Genomic DNA, 18,351 nt, shown 5'->3' on the forward strand with positions numbered 1-18,351 from the left:
TACTGGTATTTCTCGCAGAATTTGTGTTCAAATACAACAGGTGGCCAGGCAGGGAGCGGGCAGTGTTGATGGAGCAGCAGCACTGTACACAGATCGCCAGCGCTTTCACCTCCCTTATTTCACCAAGGACGGGGTCGTTCTGTCCCAGCCACTTCAGGTGCCTCCGTGACCCTCACAAACCCATTCTGCCGAAGGAGGCGAAGCACAAGAAGGTGAGACCCGGAAAAGCAGCGTCGGTGAAGGTGCTGGAGGCCTGCCCCGGGCCTCACCCCGCTGTAAGGCCTCACCGACGCCGCCCCGCAGGGCTGGGACACACCAAAACCTTTAACCAGAGGCTGCAGAGAGAGAGAACCCCGAAACCCGCCCTGGCACCTGCACTCCTGTTTATTTCTAACAGAAATGTAACACAACCCAAAGCAGTCACTCCAGAAAAAGCCCCATTTTGGTCCAGAACACGGAAGAGGACAGAGCCCGCGCCCTCCCCACCACCCCGCTCCCTCGTCGTGCGACGGCTCCGTCACCAGCAGGTTTCACACTTCTGGTGCCGCAGCCCCTGCAGCCCCGGGCCCACGCTGGGATGGACCATCCTCACAGCCAGGCCTGGGCCTTCCTGAAGGCCCGGATCTCCTCCGGGCCGCGCAGGTACTGCTCGATCTCGCCGTCGGAGATGGGCTCCTCGCCGGTGACGGCAGAGTCCGAAGCGCTCGGCGCTGCCGTGCGCAGCCTCTTCCTCGGATTGACGAGGCAGGGCGGCAGCAAGGGCCGGCGCTTCCCCGCCGAGGGACAGCCCCCGCCCTGCACTGCCCCCCCCGCTGACCCGGGGGAGGCCTCACCCGGGGCCGCCGCACACTGCTGCTCCTCCTCATCCTCCGGGCAGAAGGCGCTTTTCAGCAGGAAAATTCGGTGTTGCAGCAGGTCCCCGATGTGCTTGACCACAGTTTTCTTGTCCAGGTTAAACACCCGCAGCCAGGCGAGCTGGGAGGCCATTCTCAGGAGGATCTCGAGGAGCTCCTTCAGCCTCAGGTGCGCCGGCGGCGGCAGGTCCACGCCCGCCAGCTTGCAGAAGCGTGCCAGGGTGCAGGCGAGGCGGGCGGCCGGCTGCAGCGACTGCCACGACAGGAACGCCGCGGCCGTGACGATGGGGACAGGGTGCCGGCCGGTCACCAGCCACGTCTCGCTGGCCAGCTCCACGATCTGCATCGTTCGGGCCACCACCTTCTCCTTGTTCTCCACAAAAGGGGCCGGGATGTCAGCCGCGTGCTGGAACAGCCGAAAACTGGAAGAGCAAAGGGCGTCGTCAGCGCCTGGGGAATGCAGCCGGGCGGGGGGGCTGGGCTGTGAGGTCCTTTAGGACAAACACCCCCCACCCTGCGAAGGGCTCGTGCTACCTCGCTACGCGTTGCGCTGCCCGTGCTCCAAACGGAGGAGAAAGGGGCAGGAAGAGAAGAACCACAGCCCAGGCTGCAGGAGGCACAAAAGCCACCACAGTCGGTAAAATCAGCGGGCTGCTCCCCCCAGCCCACACCAGCCCTGCTGACACCCCCCTCTGGGCGGCTCTGCCACGCTACGACCACCGGCTGGAGAGAGAACCCGGTGGAGTTTGTCCTTCCAGGGACAACAGAGTGCACTCCCACTCATGAATTTTAGATGCTGCTGCACCCGCACTGCCAGCCAGCCCAAAAGCTATGCCCCCCCCCTCGGCACAGGGGGCTGTGAATACTTTTCCAGATGATCTGGTTTTGCCTTAGAGCACTCAGCAACAACGTGCCCAGGCAGCAGCACAGGTCACTCCGTCTGCGCTCACGGACTTCTGCCCTGGCCACGGCTGCGTTTCAGAAGCTTTTCCACCCTCTGGTGTCAAACACAGACTCCGAAACGGCTGAAAGGGGCCCCGTTACCTGTTCAGGTGAGTCTTCACCAGATCCGCCAGGCTCAGGGCCGGCACAGAGAGCTCGAGCTCTTTCTGCAGGCTCAGGTAGACGCTGGCAAACAGCTCCTGCTTCGCGTAAAGGAGGGAGCAGATCGTCCCCATCGTCAGGGGCCAGTTGTGCTGTCGACAAGTCACGAAGACGCAGCAGCCCCCCAGGAGCTCCTTCTTCTCCAGACTGACCAGGTGGAAGGAGGGGTGCTGCAGAGCTCTCTGGACGTACGACACCGCCGTTTCCTCAAACACCGTCGGGAGCTGGAGGACTTTACAGAGATCCTGGACCCGCCTGATCCCTGTGAGAAGACACTGGTCTTAAAGATCAGCTCAAGCAGCTTCCAAAACACGATATAACGGCACAGGCAGCATTCGCCCAGCCCCAGGCAAAGGCAGGAGAGCAGCCCAGCGTGAAAATATCGCCCAAACCCCTTAGTGTGGCGGTTTGGTGAAGGCAGGCACTGGCTGGACACAGAACCAGCGGCCACCTTCATGCTTTACTGCAGCTCTGAAGGCTTTTACTGCTTTAGAGAGCATTAGAAACATGTTCAACAAACTAGAGCAGCAAGAGAGAATCTGTGTGTGAAGGGAAGCGAACAGCACGCTCTTACCTCGCTGCAGGCAGCGGCTCAGCTGCTCTTTCTGGCCAGTGCTCTGGGAATAGGCCACCTCTGAAAAACAGGGAGTGTTAGGGCAGACAGTCTCGCAGTCACCCCGGGGGACGGTGTCACGCAGAGTCCGGGCAAGCAGATGCCCATTATCAGAATCGACAGGCCTGTGAGGGCACTAAGCTAGAGGGGGCAGCACAGGGTAAGTACTAGTGAGGAGCAGGATCCCTTCAAGCCATCCCAGAACCAGCAAATGGCCTCGGAGCTCCTCCACAGCGCTTTCAAGAGACTTAAATGCCACCGAGGAGCTCAGCACCGGCTCCAAGGCGCAAACCCGGCAGGGCAGGGCTGGTTTTTCGCTTCGGGAGGGAGGGCGAGAGCGGCGGCTCTAAGCAGGGCCCGGTGTGGGAGGACACAACCCCCGGGCTGACTAAAATGGCCGCGTGGGGAGCGCTTGGCTGCTCAGACCGACTCGGAAGGGTCAAATCGAGCTTTTCACCGGCACTTTTGCCCCAGGCCGACTGCAAACGCTGCCGGGACGCTCCCCGCGCCGCGCCGGTGACCCCGCCGGGCTCAGAACCGCGGTGACGGCGGGCGCGGCCGCACCTCGGAGATGCTCCTCCTCGGCGTAGGTGGTGGTGAGGAGCCCCTCGGCGAGGACGCAGCCGCAGGCGGCGCAGACCAGCTGCTGCTGCGCGTAGTGCGAGTCCTCCACCAGCGCCGCGGAGCCGCAGGCCGGGCAGCTGCCCCGCGCCGCCATCACGGGAGGGCGGGCGGGAGCGGAGCGCTGAGGGGACGGACGCGGGGGCGGGGCCACCCGGCACCGCCCACCAATAGCGGCGCCCGCCCGCGGTCCGTACCGCCGCCCGCCCGGCCGAGGCCCCTCCCCCGCCCGCCGCGTTCCGGGCGCCGCGAGTTCCGCCCGGGCCGACGCACCGACCCCGGGCAGGAGGCGGCGGCGGGTCCCGGGCAGCCGCGGAGGAGCCGGGAGAGGGGCGGAGCGGACACCGCGCGCCTCGCTCGGCGGGGAAGCGCCGGACTGTAAAACCCGGCCTCTCGGGGGACGCGTCAGGCCCAGCTCGGGGGCGCCGGTGGAGCTCTCGGGTGCCGGGGCGCTGCGGGCGGCCCCCCCGCGCCGAGGAGGAGGAGGAGGAGGATGGCGCGGGCAGGGCTGGGGCTGAACGGCCCCGAGACAGCAGGAGGCTGACTGCCGCTTTTCATCCCCTGCCCGCCATCTCCGAGCCATCACCACCAGCGCTGGGACTGGGGTCACTGAACTGGCTCCTGGCCGAGAACCTTTCACACATTTTTTTCTTGCTTCACAGAAACTCTCGCTTCTCGTGATGCGGATGAGCTCGTCCATCAGGTTTCCCCACCCCGCGAGGTGTTTACCGTGAACTTCCTGCACAGGCAGCTCGCTGGGATGGAACCCGCCCAAAAATACCTTGAGGATGAGGAGTTTTGGGCAGCAGAGCTGGTCACGCGGAGGGGATGTGAGGCCCTTTTGAAACCACTCTCTCAGGAAAAAAGACAATGCGATCAGAACACTGGATTTAAGGTATATTTATTTTAGTGTTCCATGAAACCAAGAGGCATTTAAAAACAAACAGGTACCCAGGCTGAAAGCAGACACCACGAACAAGGAAAAATACATTCCGATCCTTCAATAATAAAACAATACATTTGATTCTTAAGGCCCTTAGAGTCAAGGTGAAGCACGGACGTAAAATGCCGTCCCCTTACACCAAAGAAAGGCTTTAACTAGTGTTGCCCCTACCAGACCGAGGTACAAGCTCTGCGTGCGATCCGTGGACGTCGAAGCGTGACCCCACGGCAGGCTCCATGCCTGCAGCCACCACAGAACCACCCCGGGGCAAAAGCCAGACACGACCCGGGGTCCACCTCAACGGACACGGCTGCAGCTGGCAAAAAAGTTGCCAGGGGAGGATATTACAAGTTTTAAGGCTTCACCTCCGAGGAGAACACTTCAGAGCCCATACCACGCTTCCTTTCTGCGTCTGTAGCGTTCTTGCCACCAGGAATGCACATTCCCCAGACTTCAGAGAATCCACGCTCCAAAGCATTGCAGGCAGCACCACGGTGCCTTCAGCAGCACCCATATTGCTTTAAAATGAGCAAAAAGCAAGAGTCCGGCCTTGCTTCCCACGTGCCCAGTTACGACCACCGATAAAACCACTTTTTTTTGAACCATTCAGCCGCCGTTCAAAGGCACAACTGGTTTTTCCAACTCTCTGACCTAGAACATCAGAGAGCTGTGGAATAAAGTCTAGAAGACAAGTTTGTTAGTGAGGTATAGGCAACTGTTTCTTTCCAGAGATCCACTGAGGCACAAGGAGGGAACAAATTAATCCTTCATCTTCCCCACTATTTCAAGGCACAAGAAGCAGCAGCAGTTGTCAGCAAGGCCAACCAGTACCAGTCCAAATTAAAAACACCAGCCAAGAGCTGGAAGATGCCACTAAGACCTGCGTTTCAGACCCGTCATTCACAGAAGAGGGTACAGCAGAAAAGAAATAACCCCTTCACTGAAGACATCCGCTCAAATAAAAATAAAACTAGACAAAAGTACCTGAAGTCTTAGGAGACTCTTAATGCTTAAGGCTTGTTTCAGCTCAAGCTTCCTGTGAAGGCCAGCTCTGTCAGAAAAGCTCCAGGCTTTGGAAGTTAGTCAGTTTACAGTAATAAAAAGCTAATTAACAGCATTTTTTTGAATTTTCCAGTGAATGTATACATCTCTAGGCAAATATATTAAACTACTTTTCACTACAAAAATACAGTATCTGAGAAGTCTCCAGCAGTTTTCAGTGTTATATATGAAACTATATGAAAACAGTTACTATAAGAAAATAGTAAGCAGCCTACAAAGAGGTTGATAGTCAATCAGCTGGTCTAGTCCCTCGATAAAGTGCTTTGCTGTAGAAAAACTGAGTTAGAAACTCACCCCTTTGGAGCTAAGCCAGGAATGACCCAAGAGACCCTTCTGACTTCAGAGGCAATCAGAGGCACTGGCTGTTTAGCAAAAGCAGCACTCTCAGCTCTGTGGAATTTTCATTCCGCTCGGAGCAGCAAGTCACAAAGAAAACCAAACCAGACCCGAGCACCAGTGCCGTGACAGGGGAGGGCGGCTTGGTTCCTCTCCTGCCTGTGTCAGGAATGCCCAGAAGGAAGTGTTGTAAGGCTGATCACCTTTGGAGGTCGTTCCAGGGTAAGCCCCAGCTCCAAAACCCAAGATATTTAAATTTAATAAACTGCAGTGGTGTAGAGGGAAAATCGCCACAGAACTCCCTTACAGCAAGGGCCACGGGCCACGCACGTGTACTGTGAAATCCACACCGAGTTAAGACTACAGGAGCCAGGTGTACCTTTGTCTCTCTCGTTTGAGCGACCTTTGAGTCAGGAATTTGAAGCCTGTAAGAGAACAGCCTCCGATTTAAAATGCACCTTCGGCCCCAGCTCATTGCTCCCATTCCCATGGTAGCCAAACGTACCACGACACCTCGGCGTTCCCGATAACAAAAAAGCCTGTAAACCTTCCCCTTGGAGAACTGCTCTGAAGCAATATGTACTTTATGAGATCAGCTAAGCTTTGCTTCGTCCTCTCCAGTCTAAGGTTTAACTTGCATTCAACTTTCAGGGCATTAATCACTTTGAAAATCCAGCCCACACAGCCCTGGTCTGAAGCACACATCTTTGGACTTCTCCAGTGTAGTTATTAATTTTTTAAAAAAAAACAATCAAATTCTCAAGCACAGGTATAAGATTTCATATTGCACTACAGCCTAAGATATGGAAAGAAGAGTAATTGATCTATCAAAGCTGCTACAAAAGAAAACCATTTTAAAAAACAGCTTCATAAAGGATCATCAGCGCCTTGCTGGCAAGCAAAACACATCAAAAACCCTTCATCCTTCCTACCACCATCAGTCTTTGGATTAGATGCCTGAAAGAATCTTCCCAGAGAATGGGAAGAAACCAAAAAAATAAATACGGTAAGTTGACTCCACTTCTGGACTCCACATACAAGACCTGCTGTCACTACCGATCAAACTGAGAGTTGCTCAAGGCAGAAAGAGGAAAGAGGTCACTGTCTGTGGGCAGCACAGCCGGTACCACCCACTTCACATCGGCTGCTGACTGATCAAACTCCGCTGGCGGGGATTCAGCCCTCGCTTCAAGCTTTCTCACATCTTTCCAGCTTTTTTGTTTCCAGACGTTGAAACACGAAGGATGTTGGGGGTTTCTTCCATGACTCTGACAAGCAAGTTGTCGATGTAATCTTCAAGCTCGCGTACCTGGAGATCTTTCTTGGTAATTGTATCCTTCTGTTTCAAGACCAGCTGGATCAGCTCATCGTGCGTTAGCTGAGCGTAAGCGTAGGCAGGATCTGAAGGGTTGTATTTCTGAGAGAGGGAGGAAAGGCAGGGTCATTACAGACATACAGGCATTTCCAAACAGCCACAGAACGGGAGCTGGGAGCTGGCTTGGGGGATTTAAAGCACCAATGAACAACGTTACACTGGTTTGCAGAACCACAGCTGCTCTTCAGAAGTATTACCGTGCTTTGTAACTTTTAATAAATAAGTTCCATCCAAACCATCTTTCAGGGACATCAACCAGGATCAGGAAGAGCCAGCTGCCCAGAGCCAAGCTGCACAACAGCCAAGGCTCTGACGGCAGGGCGAGGCTGGCAGGCCAGGCACGCCTTCTGCGACAGAGCCCCTTGGGCCGTTAGCAAACCCAGCCTGGGAAAATCCATACAAAACACTACCTCCTCGTGCACTTCCAGACCGCGGAACAGCTTTTCAAAGGTATCTGGAGGAAAAAACAGCAACTGCCTCAGAGTCAGCGCGTGCTCCTTATGGCACAGAGACACGATTTACAGAGCTTAGGCAGTCGCACCAGAATAGGAGGCAGGCTCAGAGCGAGGGGGATGGTGACCAGGCCACTGGTTTTAGCATAAAATCTTTGCACAGTGTCAGTTCTGAAATTCAACTCTTCTCCAATTTACTTTGAAAGAACGTCCTGCCGACCCCAGGGGAAGACACACGGAGCTTACAGCCCTGCGCCACCACCTGCCATCGTTTGCAGACGAGCACCGGGACAGATGTTGTTTAAAACACACCAAATTCAGGTTAAGCAGCAATAAACCTCTGAGGCCTTTGGCATTTCCTTCTTACTGTAGTTATCGCTGTGAGAACACAGCGCAGCTTCTCTGAAAAGTTTGCTTTTAACTTTTAAGCAAATCTGACGGGCACTCAGCAGCTTCTGCCAGTTCCTCCCGCCACCTCCTGGGACGGGAAACCAGAACCCCAGCCCAGGCTTTTCTTTCCCGGAGAGCACGTGTACAGGAGGCTCGCGTGGCTGCACCGGGCACCACGTCTTACGCAGAACGGAATACTAATTACAAGTTTTCAACTCGTTCAGAATAGCAGCTCGTCAGTTTGATTCATCTCACTCGCATTTTCTTCCTTCCCACTAGCCGCCAGAAGGAGGCACCACAGTTATTTCCTCAGTAGCTTTTCGTTTTCCCCAAAAACCCCTTAGGGACAATAACGGTGCGCAGGGTTCTTCCCTGCTGACCCAGAGATGCTTCTAGCCATTCTGATCAATGTGGCTTTTAAGCTACACCTCAAGCCTGGGGGTCTCTTTTGAGACCAAAATTATGCAAAAAGCTCCTTTAAATCCACGTGACAACACAAGCTGCAGAGCTACGCTGTCAGGAAGCAGCCGTGCCTCAGTGGCAGGCGCCTGCTCTCTCACTCTGCACAGGGTATTAACGCAGCACGTTTCAAGGCAACAGCCACCCCAAGGTTGCTCTCCCCACCTTCTCAGCTTTAAGAGCCACATACTTATTTCGGGCTGAAAATGAGCTTTGGGGACTAATCACGTCTGACAACAGTGACCAATTTGTCCAATCCTCTGTGCAGATCCAAGTCAGGCAGCTCCCTGCACCAACAAGAGGCACCAATTCTATTATTGATCAGTTTGCAAGAAAAAAAAAAAAATATTTAAAGACTGTCTCCACCTTTGGGAACTGACAAAAGGGAAGTTCATGCTCCTCACGGTCTAATAACCACAGTTCCTTTCTGCTCAGGATATACGAGACGTGAGCCTATGCAAATTATCCTGAATACACAAATTCTGTTCAGTTTAATGCTTAACTTCTGGTTTAACGTGCCACTGTCCTCCATACCTTCATGTTCACCTCGAGCAGCTTTTCATTCATCGTGCTGATGACATTCAGGTTTTTACTCTGAGACTTGTTTGCTGTGGCATTCATTGGCTTCACAGGATGGAGTCTGTAACGTTAAAACAGGCTCATGTTATTGAGGCAGTACACGTAACACCAGCACTACGCAGATCTTCAGACTAAAAGCAAATATCGCAAGAAATTGGGGAAAACTCCTGCCCTTATCTCCAGAGAGCTAAGAGATTCAGCTTCAGGAAGACAAAGCATTTGTGTCTCACCTAGAGGCTTTTTTTTTTTTAAGTATACCCCAGTATTCTTCCTACCGTCCCTATTGATTTAAGGAGATAAAGCAGCAGTGACAAGGGAAACCCATCCCGAACGGTTCCTCGCAAAGAAAAGGCAGGTCTGTCTACACGAGAAGGCAGGACACGGCAGCAGTTCCTCGGAGCTCACACACTAGTGTTTGAGCCTGACCGTCCTAACGAGAACACATCTGTGGTTCTTGCAACACACAAATGCATCCACCATCCCGGGACAAGCACGTGTGATGCCTTTTCCAGTCTGAACTTCAGCTGTAAGCTGCCAAAAGGCGCCCTCTTCATTGGCTCGAGCAGGACTGAGTGCCAATTTTAGTACAGGAAGAACATTTTACTCGTACCTCGGCAAATGCCGGCCCAGAAGCGCACCAGACCCCGGGGTGCTGCGGACGAAGGGCCGGGGCTGGCGGGTCGGCAGCGCTGTGCCTCGCGTCCCGCAGCACCGCAGGAGCTGCAGAGCTCTGGGGGCTTTAGCTGCGCCTCGCTGCGCGGCTCAGGAGCCCCTTCGGGCAGGAGAGCAAGCACCCCGGTTTAGCAGCCTTCCCGGGACCGTTCTGCTGCTGACAAGGGCTGAACTGCAGCCCATTCCCCATTCAGTGCAGTGACCCTGTTTCTTAAACCGTGACCAAGTGTCCCTGACATTTTCCCGAAGAGAATGTGATGAATGGCAGGTCCCCTGGAGCTCTGGGCATCCCTAATTACACCGATTTCTCTGGCGCCAGTGACGCTGACAGACCACGGGCCAGAGGAGGTCACAGCTGGACGATGCCAGGTCACTGCAGAGCCCAGTAAATCCCCGCAGCTGGAGACAGCTCTGCCCTCAGGGGAAGGACACGCAGGGCTCACGCCAGCACTGAGACACTTCCGTGTTCTTCCCATGTTCTCACCTGTGCTTAGGAGACACGGTTTCACCACTCTGCTGAGTTTGGTTAGGGTATGTTTCAGAGGGTGAAACCCGTGCCTGAAGAAGCTTCTTCTTGCCAGAATTTCCTGCTTTATCTGCGAAGCCCTCGGCTGTTGGCTTTTTCGGAGACTCTGCTCTACGACTTGGGGTGTCAGAGAGAGGGAAATGAGAGGAAGAGTAGGGCTGGCAAGGACTTGACAGGGAGGAAGAGGAAGCAGAAGGCTCAAAGAAGTCACACGCTGCACGCTCCTCATCGCCTGCACTCATTTTCAGTTCTTGTTTCTCAAAACAACCACTACACCCCCTGGAATGAGACCTGACACCCGAGCCCGAGTCAGCTACCTGGTGACTGGCCGTGTGACCACCCGCCTGGGCAGGCAGCACAGGGGGCCCGCCAGCACCAGGAGCACTCCCTCCTCCTCCTCCTCCTCCTCCCCAAGCAGCCGGGGTCACTCGGGCGCCAGCAGAGCACTCTTGCAGCTCTTCATGCAAAGGCATTAAACCTAGGGACTGCTTTCCAGTCTCTGAAACGTTTTTATCACCTGCAGTGACACCACAGTTCTCCTGACAGTCACCCAGCAGCTCGTCATCAGAGCCTCCCTCCAGAATAACTGGAAGACCGGCCAGTTTGGAGCCACGGTCTCCAGTAAAGGGAATGGCAGACTTTAGATTTGTAAGACAGTCAAATAAATCGTCGTCCCCTTTGTTTTTTAAACGCCTGTTAGTGCTGTCATCTCTGAGCACCACTGAGGGAGTGAGAGTCTCTAATGAGCCACTTTGGGGGAGGCACCCGTGAGCATCGTCTGAGCCTTTATCACGAGGTAACGGGAGCCCAGGCGCAGATCTTGCGCTGTCGCCCGAGGAACGCACGTCACCACTTAACTCACCAGCTGCAGAAACTGCTGAGCACTTGCTGGGAGTTACGGACAGCCGAGGCGCTGGCTCCGGGGCCCCAGCGCCAGGCCCCCCCCCACCGGCTTCCCGAGGGGCAGCTCCCCAGGTCGGTCTGGCAGCTCCTCCTTGAGAAAATGAGTCATTTTTATCAAGCGGAGCTGCTCGGGGCTCTAACACGGGCACACACTCTTGCCATCTCTTTTCACCAAAGATCTCCTGCTTCTCTTTCAGCTCACTCCCGGGGGAAGGCGCCTCTTCAGCTCCCGGCTCTGGCGAGAGGCCACCCCTACCCTCGGAGAGAGACACGAAGCCCTCGTCCTTTGTGCCGGGCTCAGTATTTCCACCCCCAGCAGCGGCCTCGCCGGTTCGGGTGGGACCTGTGCTGTCAGCAGAGAGCTCTGACCGTGGGCACTGCCCCGCTTCCAGCCCACGAGCCAACCCTGCTCGCTCTCCTGCTGCACCTGAACCCGTAAGTAACATTTCACGGAAATCAGAGCGCTGCCTCTCACCGTCCTGCCCACCCACACCCTCACCGCCTGCTGGGACACCCCCCGACCCATCGGGGAGAAGGGACAGGGATTTCCTGTTCTCTAGCTTCCCGCTCCTCGAAGAACTCCCAACCTGAAGCTGGGGAGAATCGTGCTGCTTCTCTGGAGCCAGAGCAGGGCTGCCAGGTGCGAGAGGCTCTGATCCAGCTTTGCCATTACCAGTTAAAGCCACGTCTGAAGAGCTCCCTGAAGCACCGCGACCAGAGCGCTCCAGCTCAGCAGGGTGCTGTGCTGAGGAACAGTCTTCATCACGAGGAGAGCAGAAAGGGGAAGAGCTGGCGACAGCTTCGAAACCTGGCGCTTCTGCTCCCCACCCAAGCTTGGACACAAAGGGATTATTGTCATTAAAATGACAATCAGAGGGGAGGGAAGGAGCAGGTAGGCGAGAGGGACCCCGGGAAGGTCCCGCATCTGAGCTTTCGGGACTGCGGCCCCAAGAGCTCTCCCCCCACTCAGAAGCAAAAGGATTATTCCCACTACCAGAGACCTGCCCAGGAAGAGGCGCTTTGGGAACAGAGGCTGCAAGATGATGGGATGGAGGGAAATGGGCGATTTGTTCGGGATCCAGGGCTGCGGATGCCCGGTCCCACTCGGCAGTAAAGGGGTTCTTGCCATTCAGCAGCCCTGCAGCAAAAGGAGGAGAAGGAAGAGATGCAGAACTAGTAATGTTCTCAGAGTCTGGCACTTGGACTTTCTGTCCCGTTTTAGAAATAAAAGGATTATTGTCACTACTGATCCGGTGTACAGAAAGAAAAGCAGGAAGGGAATCAGGTGCAAGAGTAGGAAGCGTGGCTTTGGTTTCCTCCTCTGAAGACACGCCCAGTCTGCAAAAAGGGACAAAAAACTCGCATGTCACTTGTGGATGCAACACGAGGCAGGAACAGACAAGCTTTAGCACCAGACTCCATCAACTCCTAACGCTGGAGATGAGTTACACTTGCAAGGGACCCCAGAGCCTATCAGACAGACTTTGCACACTTAAAGGCGTCTCTGCCAAGCGCTCGGTTTATGTCGGAGCACTTCTGCTGTAGGGTTCGCAGAGTTACTGCAGTAGCACTGTCTCATCTTTTGCACCCCAAGCAATTAGTATGACACTTCATATGCAGGAGGTTTAAACACGAGAAGAACTGAAAATAAAGAGTTAGAAAGAGACACCAAATGTAGCCTTATTAGTAGGACACACCCATATATATATATAAAAACCACACGTGTGTGTGTATATATATATATATGTATATATAAAAATGAAGGATAAAGGAGCAGAATTTCCGAAAAAGCCTCGTGTACCAATTCACACAAACACCCTTCACGTTGCTGTGAACAACAGCAAAAGCAGAAGGGCTCCAAGATTAACATTTTTGAAGACCACAGCCAAACACAGAAGAGAAAAGTAGAGACGTTAGAACTGGTATGTCAGCCCCTGGGTAGTTCGGGCCACACGGCTCAGAAGAACGTTAGTTTCTGCAAAAGATCCAGCAAGAAAAGTCACCCCTACGGTACCTGCAAAGACGCTTGCGCTCAGAGAACCACTATTTCGGCATCACTTACACGGAGCACTTACCCCTCCATGGATCTCTCTCATAAGGAGAAAGAACTTGGAGCGGTTATTTGTTATCAAAGCGCCCAAAGGGCAGGTTCAAGCCACGGGGCAGGCAGGACGCTCTGGGGTGGAAGCAGCCCGGGTAAAGCCTGCGGCCCCCGCGGCTCATCACGATTTGGAGCAGCCTCGGAAGCAAACGCCACTCACCTGGGCTTGACAGCTTTGGTCTTGGCCGGCGCGGGAGCTCTCTCAGGTTTCCGTTCTTCCTCGAAAGGGTTGAGCGGCTGCTTATTTGCAAAGATCTCTTCTGCACGGTGACTGCCTTCTGAAGGGTTCCCTCTGCTTAAATCTGCTGGAATTTCAGGATGTTTGGCCTCTTGTTCACTCTTTGCTTCTGGAACTTTGTTCTCCTCATCCTGCAGGGTCCTGCCAGGAAGATTCTCAGCATCACTGGTCTTCACCGCCTCCTTCTTCCCAGTGACCAGGGAGAGCAAGGCAGACTTTCTGTGGTCCGTTTTTTTGGTCTCTTTAATAACCTCGACACTCGGAGGAACGCTGGTTTCCAGGTATTCTTCGCTGCCAAGCAATCTGTATGACGGCAATGTCATAGATTTGAAGGTCTCCAAGGATGCAGACCCAGAGAAGGCGTGACTAGGAGATGTTCTTCCCGTCTCTTCAGGTCCTTTAGCAGGTCTGGAAGACAGGTTCTCTTCCGAAGCAAAGAGCTGCTTCCTCCTGAAGTTGTGAGGAGAGGGGGAAGAGGCTGGAGTGTTGTCCTTCGTCGTGCTCTCTTCCATATAAACGTGACTGCCATTGATACACAGACTAGACTTGGACACGGGATCGCTTTTGGATTTAAGGCCACTGAACAGAGAGAGCCCTTCTCTCTTGGTGTGGTTAGTGGCTACTTGGTTGAGTTGCCTGCTGTCCAAAGTAGCTGTTTTACGAGATTTAAATACAGGAGGAGACGACTTCTCTTCCAGGGCATTTCCAAAGGCTTCTGGAAGAAATAAACGGGGAGAAATTCAAGATGTGAGAACCTCCTTTCCTCTGACACTCACTGCTGACCCCAGCACTTCACCATCACTAACAGACTGCGGCAACAATCCCCAGCGTGACTCCACCAGCCGCTTCCAAACCTGCTGGGTCCCCGACCCCGCCAGCCCTCCGCAGACAGGTCTCACGCGCCGTTCAGTGACCTAAAACCACCACAGAGCACGTCCCGTGGGCCGCCCAGCCAGCACCGCGTCCCCCCGGGTCAGCTTGGCTGCGCCTACCGCCCGCCGCGCACACAAGTGACTTTCTGCAGGTTTGTTCCGCGAGGAGAATTTAGCTGGTGCTCTGACAAGTGCAGGCAAACCTCTGCAGAAAGGCTTTGTGCTTCTCCAGCGCAGCGAGCGCCGATACTCACTGTCGGACGTCGGAGAGGTCTCGGACTCCTCGTCGTCCCACCGCGACTGGAAGTCGCTGGGCCGGAGCCGAACCCTCTCGGTGACAGGCTGCTGCGTCGGCAGGACTGACATGGACTGGGAGAGGGAGGTCTTCTGCAGGCCAGGTTTGGAAAACAGGGTTTTGAACTTCGATTTCTTCTTTTCCTTCTCGACTGATTCATCTTCGCTGTCAGCAGGGGAGTGAGTGGTGCTGGGAACGATCGCTGAGGCCGTGTCGGAAAGGCCGCTGCTCCTCTTCCCCTTGAGCTTGTCCTTGAGCTTGCCGAAGGGAGAGCGAGACTTGTCTTTCATGGACAGATCAAACATACTGGCTGTCATGTTGCTCCTCATGAACTGGATATCCACTTCGATCTCCCCTCTCTCCTTTTCCTTCTTCCCTGGTTTGGAGCGAAGCTTGTACCACCTGCAGAAACACCAAGATTCCTTTTAGAAACCAGTTTTTGAGAGGCCCGGGTAATTTAGAACAGAGGGTGTTTATGTTTTAAAAATCAAGTAAGACTACAGTGTTAGGAAAAAAAAGAAAAGCCTTTAATCTTACAACTATGTCATAATCATATGGCCTCAGGCACCAAGGAAAACATTTCTTATCGCAAATAGAAAATTAGCAAAATTTGTTTTAAAACCCAGACCAGGAAGGGTTAAAAAAAAGAAGAAAAGAAACACAACATGGAATTCCTGTATTTCAGCTCGGCTGCCCTCTTCTGTGCTTTTATCTGGCTTCCCGAAACCCGCAGAGGCTTGGACTTTGAAGTGGGTTCGAAAGAGAGCTGACCTGGTACCAGGGAGCTTGCACACACGTCCCACGCCCTCATACCTTTCATTCCAGCCTCTTTTCAGTCGCTATCTTAATGCCTCTTAAGCTAAGAAACCCCTAATCAACCCGAGGAGAGGCAGACCAAGCCTCACAGACGGGCTGGGGATTTCCACTCGCCTCTGCCAGCTGGGGACTGGAGTGCACCAGGAGGGACATTCCACACGGACACAACCTTCCCCCTTTTCTGAAAGGCAGCTCCACAACATCGAGCGCTGCCCGTTAAACACGCGCTCGGGGTATCCTAAACTGCAAACCCACCCCTCCATCATCACACGGGCCCGATTAACCACTCGGTGACACTCAAACCACAGCAGGGCTGGCAAAGAAAATTATCGGCGCTGCGCCACCAAGATTTTCTGTCTATTGCCGGAGCCACAGAGCTCCCGACTCCGCAGAACCGGTAGGAAAAGCCGCCCAGAAAACACCAGCGTCTCCCTCCTCGCCGGCTGCCGCACGGGAAATAAGGGAAGCGAACAGAGCATGACCTGCCTCTCCATCAAATTTGCAGCCCCGTCCTCTGAAGGCGCCGACAGAGAGTGGGAACAGGGAAGCTGCTTCAGAGACAATTCAAAACTAACGAGCGTTAACTGGGGGAGAAGAATTCCAAAATGTGCTGCTGAGAAACACACAAGAGGGTAAGGGACGCTCAGGCACCACGCCACAGCCGATGCTCAGACCCGACGCCAGCACCAGGGAAGGGATTTTATAAGGTGTTTGGCTTCGTCAGGTCCCCGCGGCCGCAGTCCCGCAGCGCCAAGCCAGCACGGGGCACTTTTGTTCTGAAGCGCGTGATTTCTGGGAGCATCCTGCGTTCGTACGGCGCCACAATCCATTCTGCACGCTCTCTGCCCCGGGGAAAGAGCAGGCCCTGCTCTGACAGCACCCAAAATACAAACTACGTGTTCAGCGAAAGGCGGCTTAGCCCCGACACGGGGCCGTCGCTTGGAGGATCGCGGCGCCACGTCCGCCTCGGAGCGGCTGAAAGCAAATAACGTACCCACAGCCTCCCCGCCAAACCTCCAAAATATAGAATCTCATTAATTTGTTACGTTAGCGTGCACCTGCCAATCAACGCACGTTTATTTTCCGAATAAAACCAGCTGGCTGTACACCACGGCAGCTACGCGATGACAAAAGAAACGGCTCCAAACAGGAAACCAGGGCTGGGGGGGACGCGACACCAACAGCTGGAAAGATCAAAAGTTTTCCCAGGAGCATCAAAGTTATCTTTTTTCACCCCCCTCAATTTTCCTTTGGCCCAGGCACAAAGAAAGGAGGAGCCTGGGATGAGCCAGGACGCTGGCCTCGCAGGGCTGACTCCCTGACCCCTCCGCACTGTAAACACATCCGTGCCTGACACAACCTTAACGAAGGCCGCGCTGTAATTAAGGCTTCATAAACCCCGACGGCTCTGCCAGCCGTCAGGAAACACGACGCAGATCTCGGCGTCGGCCGAGCCGGTGTTCATACCTGGATCTGCTCGGGTGAGCAAGAGGAAGGTGACTCACCCGCCACCACAAGCCCCATTACAAGGCTGCTGACTCCCAGTAAAACCCTCCCAGTAACCGCCCCGGGGACTTGGGCACAGCCGCCCGTGTCTGCGTTCAAAGGAGCAGGCATGACACGGAGCTGGCGCTGGGCGCTGAAGGAAACATCTCCCCGGTCGGTGTCAGCCCGTGGGTTACCGACTCTCACGCGCGCTCTAACTATTTATTAAAAAACCATCAAGAGCTGGCTGCCGCCTGCCAGGCGAAAGCGTTTCAAAGACGTGAAGTTCCCGGGGTCACTCTGCCCGTTCCCAGCGGCCGCTGCCGGCGCTCCCAGGGTTCAAACCCCAGGCCAAGCGCGAGGCAGAGCTGCCAGAAAAGCCACCGGACGGCAGCCGCGGGTGCCAGGCCCCCCGAGCTGTGGGCCCCTGCCCCGAGGGGTCACCCCATGGGCCCTCCCAGGGCGTCAGGGGGTCCCCGTGGGGCACAGGGGTCCCCGCAGATCCACACACACCCGTGGGGCACAGGGACATCCCACGGGGAACGGGGGTCCCCCCATCCCTCTCCCCAGGCCCCATGGGGCACACAGGGCCCCCCAGTCCCTCTCCTCGGGCCCCGGGGAGCGCACAGGGCCCCCCCAGTCTCTATCCCCGGCCCCCGTGGGGCACAGAGCCCCCCCAGCCCCTCTCTCTTGTCTCCCCATCCCTCTTCCCGGCCCCCCCACGGCACAGAGCCCCCAAACCCCTCTCCCTGGTCTCCCCATCCCTCTCTCCAGCCCCCCCAGGGCCCGGAGCCCCCCCCGCCCCGCGGTCCCGCCGCCCCGGGCCCACCTGGAGTCCCGCCGGCCGCCCTCGGCCCTCAGCGCCGCCAGATCCACCTCGGCGCGGCCCAGGAACTTGTCGAGGCCGACGAGGGCGCGGTGCAGCACGGTGAGGCGGAGGGCGGCGGCCCGCGGCGGCGGCGGCAGCTCGAAGGTGGCCTCCTCCCGCCAGACCGGCTGCCCCTGGCACCGCTCCGCCACCGACGTGGAGAACTTGTCGCGGCCCAGCGCCATCACGGTGTAGGCATCGCTGCCGCCGCCGCCCGCCGCCGCCTTGGCCCGCAGCCCCCGCGCCCGCAGCACCGTCACCTGGACGTGGGTGGGCGCCCAGGCCGGGGCCGCGGCGGACATGGCGGCGGGAGCGGGAGAGGAGCGGAGCGGAGCGGAGCGGGGCGGCGGTGCCCGGTGCGGCCCCGGTGCGCTCCCGCCCCGCCCCTCTCGCGAGAGCAGGGGCGGGGCCTGCGGGAGGGGCGGGGCCTGGAGGTGTGTGCAGGTGGGGGGTGTACAGGTGTGTGTGTACAGGGATGTGTACGAGTGTGTGTACACGTGTGTGTGCAGGGGTGTGTGTACACGGGTGTACGGGGGTGTGTACGAGTGTGTGTACACGTGTGTGTGCAGGGGTGTGTGTACACGGGTGTACGGGGATGTGTACAAGTGTGTGTGCAGGTGTGTGTAAAGGTGTGTGTGTACACGGGTGTACGGGGGTGTGTACGAGTGTGTGTACACGTGTGTGTGCAGGGGTGTGTGTACACGGTTGTACAGGGATGTGTACAAGTGTGTGTGCAGGTGTGTGTACACGGGTGTGTGTGTACAGGTGTGTGTGTCTGTGTGCAGGG

The 18,351-nt window shown here is 55.9% G+C and overlaps 2 protein-coding genes and 1 long non-coding RNA gene across 4 annotated transcripts; 1 reads left to right on the forward strand and 2 right to left on the reverse strand.

The window, feature by feature from the left end:
* Positions 1 to 134: 134 nt before the first annotated feature.
* BRF2 (BRF2 general transcription factor IIIB subunit) lies at positions 135 to 3,296 on the reverse strand. Its single transcript, XM_074928367.1, has 4 exons — positions 3,136 to 3,296; positions 2,533 to 2,592; positions 1,899 to 2,220; positions 135 to 1,276 (listed from the first exon to the last, which is right to left on the reverse strand). Exons 1-4 carry the CDS (start codon positions 3,287 to 3,289, stop codon positions 589 to 591), a joined length of 1,224 nt encoding a protein of 407 aa, XP_074784468.1. The 5' UTR covers positions 3,290 to 3,296; the 3' UTR covers positions 135 to 588.
* Positions 3,297 to 3,908: 612 nt separating this feature from the next.
* LOC141971334 (uncharacterized) lies at positions 3,909 to 6,338 on the forward strand. The gene is made up of 2 exons (XR_012635269.1): positions 3,909 to 4,087; positions 4,310 to 6,338. It is a non-coding gene; the product is annotated as an uncharacterized LOC141971334 (long non-coding RNA).
* Positions 6,339 to 6,461: 123 nt separating this feature from the next.
* Positions 6,462 to 17,905, reverse strand: RAB11FIP1 (RAB11 family interacting protein 1). Of its 2 annotated transcripts, none has more exons than XM_074928619.1 (5): positions 17,526 to 17,905; positions 14,355 to 14,797; positions 13,151 to 13,943; positions 8,744 to 8,849; positions 6,462 to 6,950 (listed from the first exon to the last, which is right to left on the reverse strand). In XM_074928619.1, exons 1-5 carry the CDS (start codon positions 17,864 to 17,866, stop codon positions 6,732 to 6,734), a joined length of 1,902 nt encoding a protein of 633 aa, XP_074784720.1. In that variant the 5' UTR covers positions 17,867 to 17,905; the 3' UTR covers positions 6,462 to 6,731. The 2 variants fall into 2 exon arrangements, with proteins under 2 accessions (XP_074784720.1, XP_074784721.1); XM_074928620.1 differs by having other exon boundaries at positions 13,151 to 13,903; positions 14,351 to 14,797.
* Between the last annotated feature and the right edge of the window lie 446 nt (positions 17,906 to 18,351).

This window comes from Athene noctua, chromosome 28, assembly GCF_965140245.1.
Source record: "Athene noctua chromosome 28, bAthNoc1.hap1.1, whole genome shotgun sequence".
NCBI classification, from domain to species: domain Eukaryota; kingdom Metazoa; phylum Chordata; class Aves; order Strigiformes; family Strigidae; genus Athene; species Athene noctua.

Bases quoted from the DNA above. Each gene is read 5' to 3' on its own strand.
- BRF2 (XM_074928367.1), bottom strand. From the start codon at position 3,289: ATGGCGGCGCGGGGCAGCTGCCCGGCCTGCGGCTCCGCGGCGCTGGTG. The intron at 2,593-3,135 runs GTGCGGCCGCGC...CCTGTTTTTCAG, and splicing joins CGAGGAGGAGCATCTCCGAG to AGGTGGCCTATTCCCAGAGC. The intron at 2,221-2,532 runs GTAAGAGCGTGC...GTCTTCTCACAG, and splicing joins GAGCCGCTGCCTGCAGCGAG to GGATCAGGCGGGTCCAGGAT.
- RAB11FIP1 (XM_074928619.1), bottom strand. From the start codon at position 17,866: ATGTCCGCCGCGGCCCCGGCCTGGGCGCCCACCCACGTCCAGGTGACG. The intron at 14,798-17,525 runs GTGGGCCCGGGG...GTGTTTCTGCAG, and splicing joins GGCGGCCGGCGGGACTCCAG to GTGGTACAAGCTTCGCTCCA. The intron at 8,850-13,150 runs GTGAGTGGCGTT...TTAACGTTACAG, and splicing joins ACCAAAGCTGTCAAGCCCAG to ACTCCATCCTGTGAAGCCAA.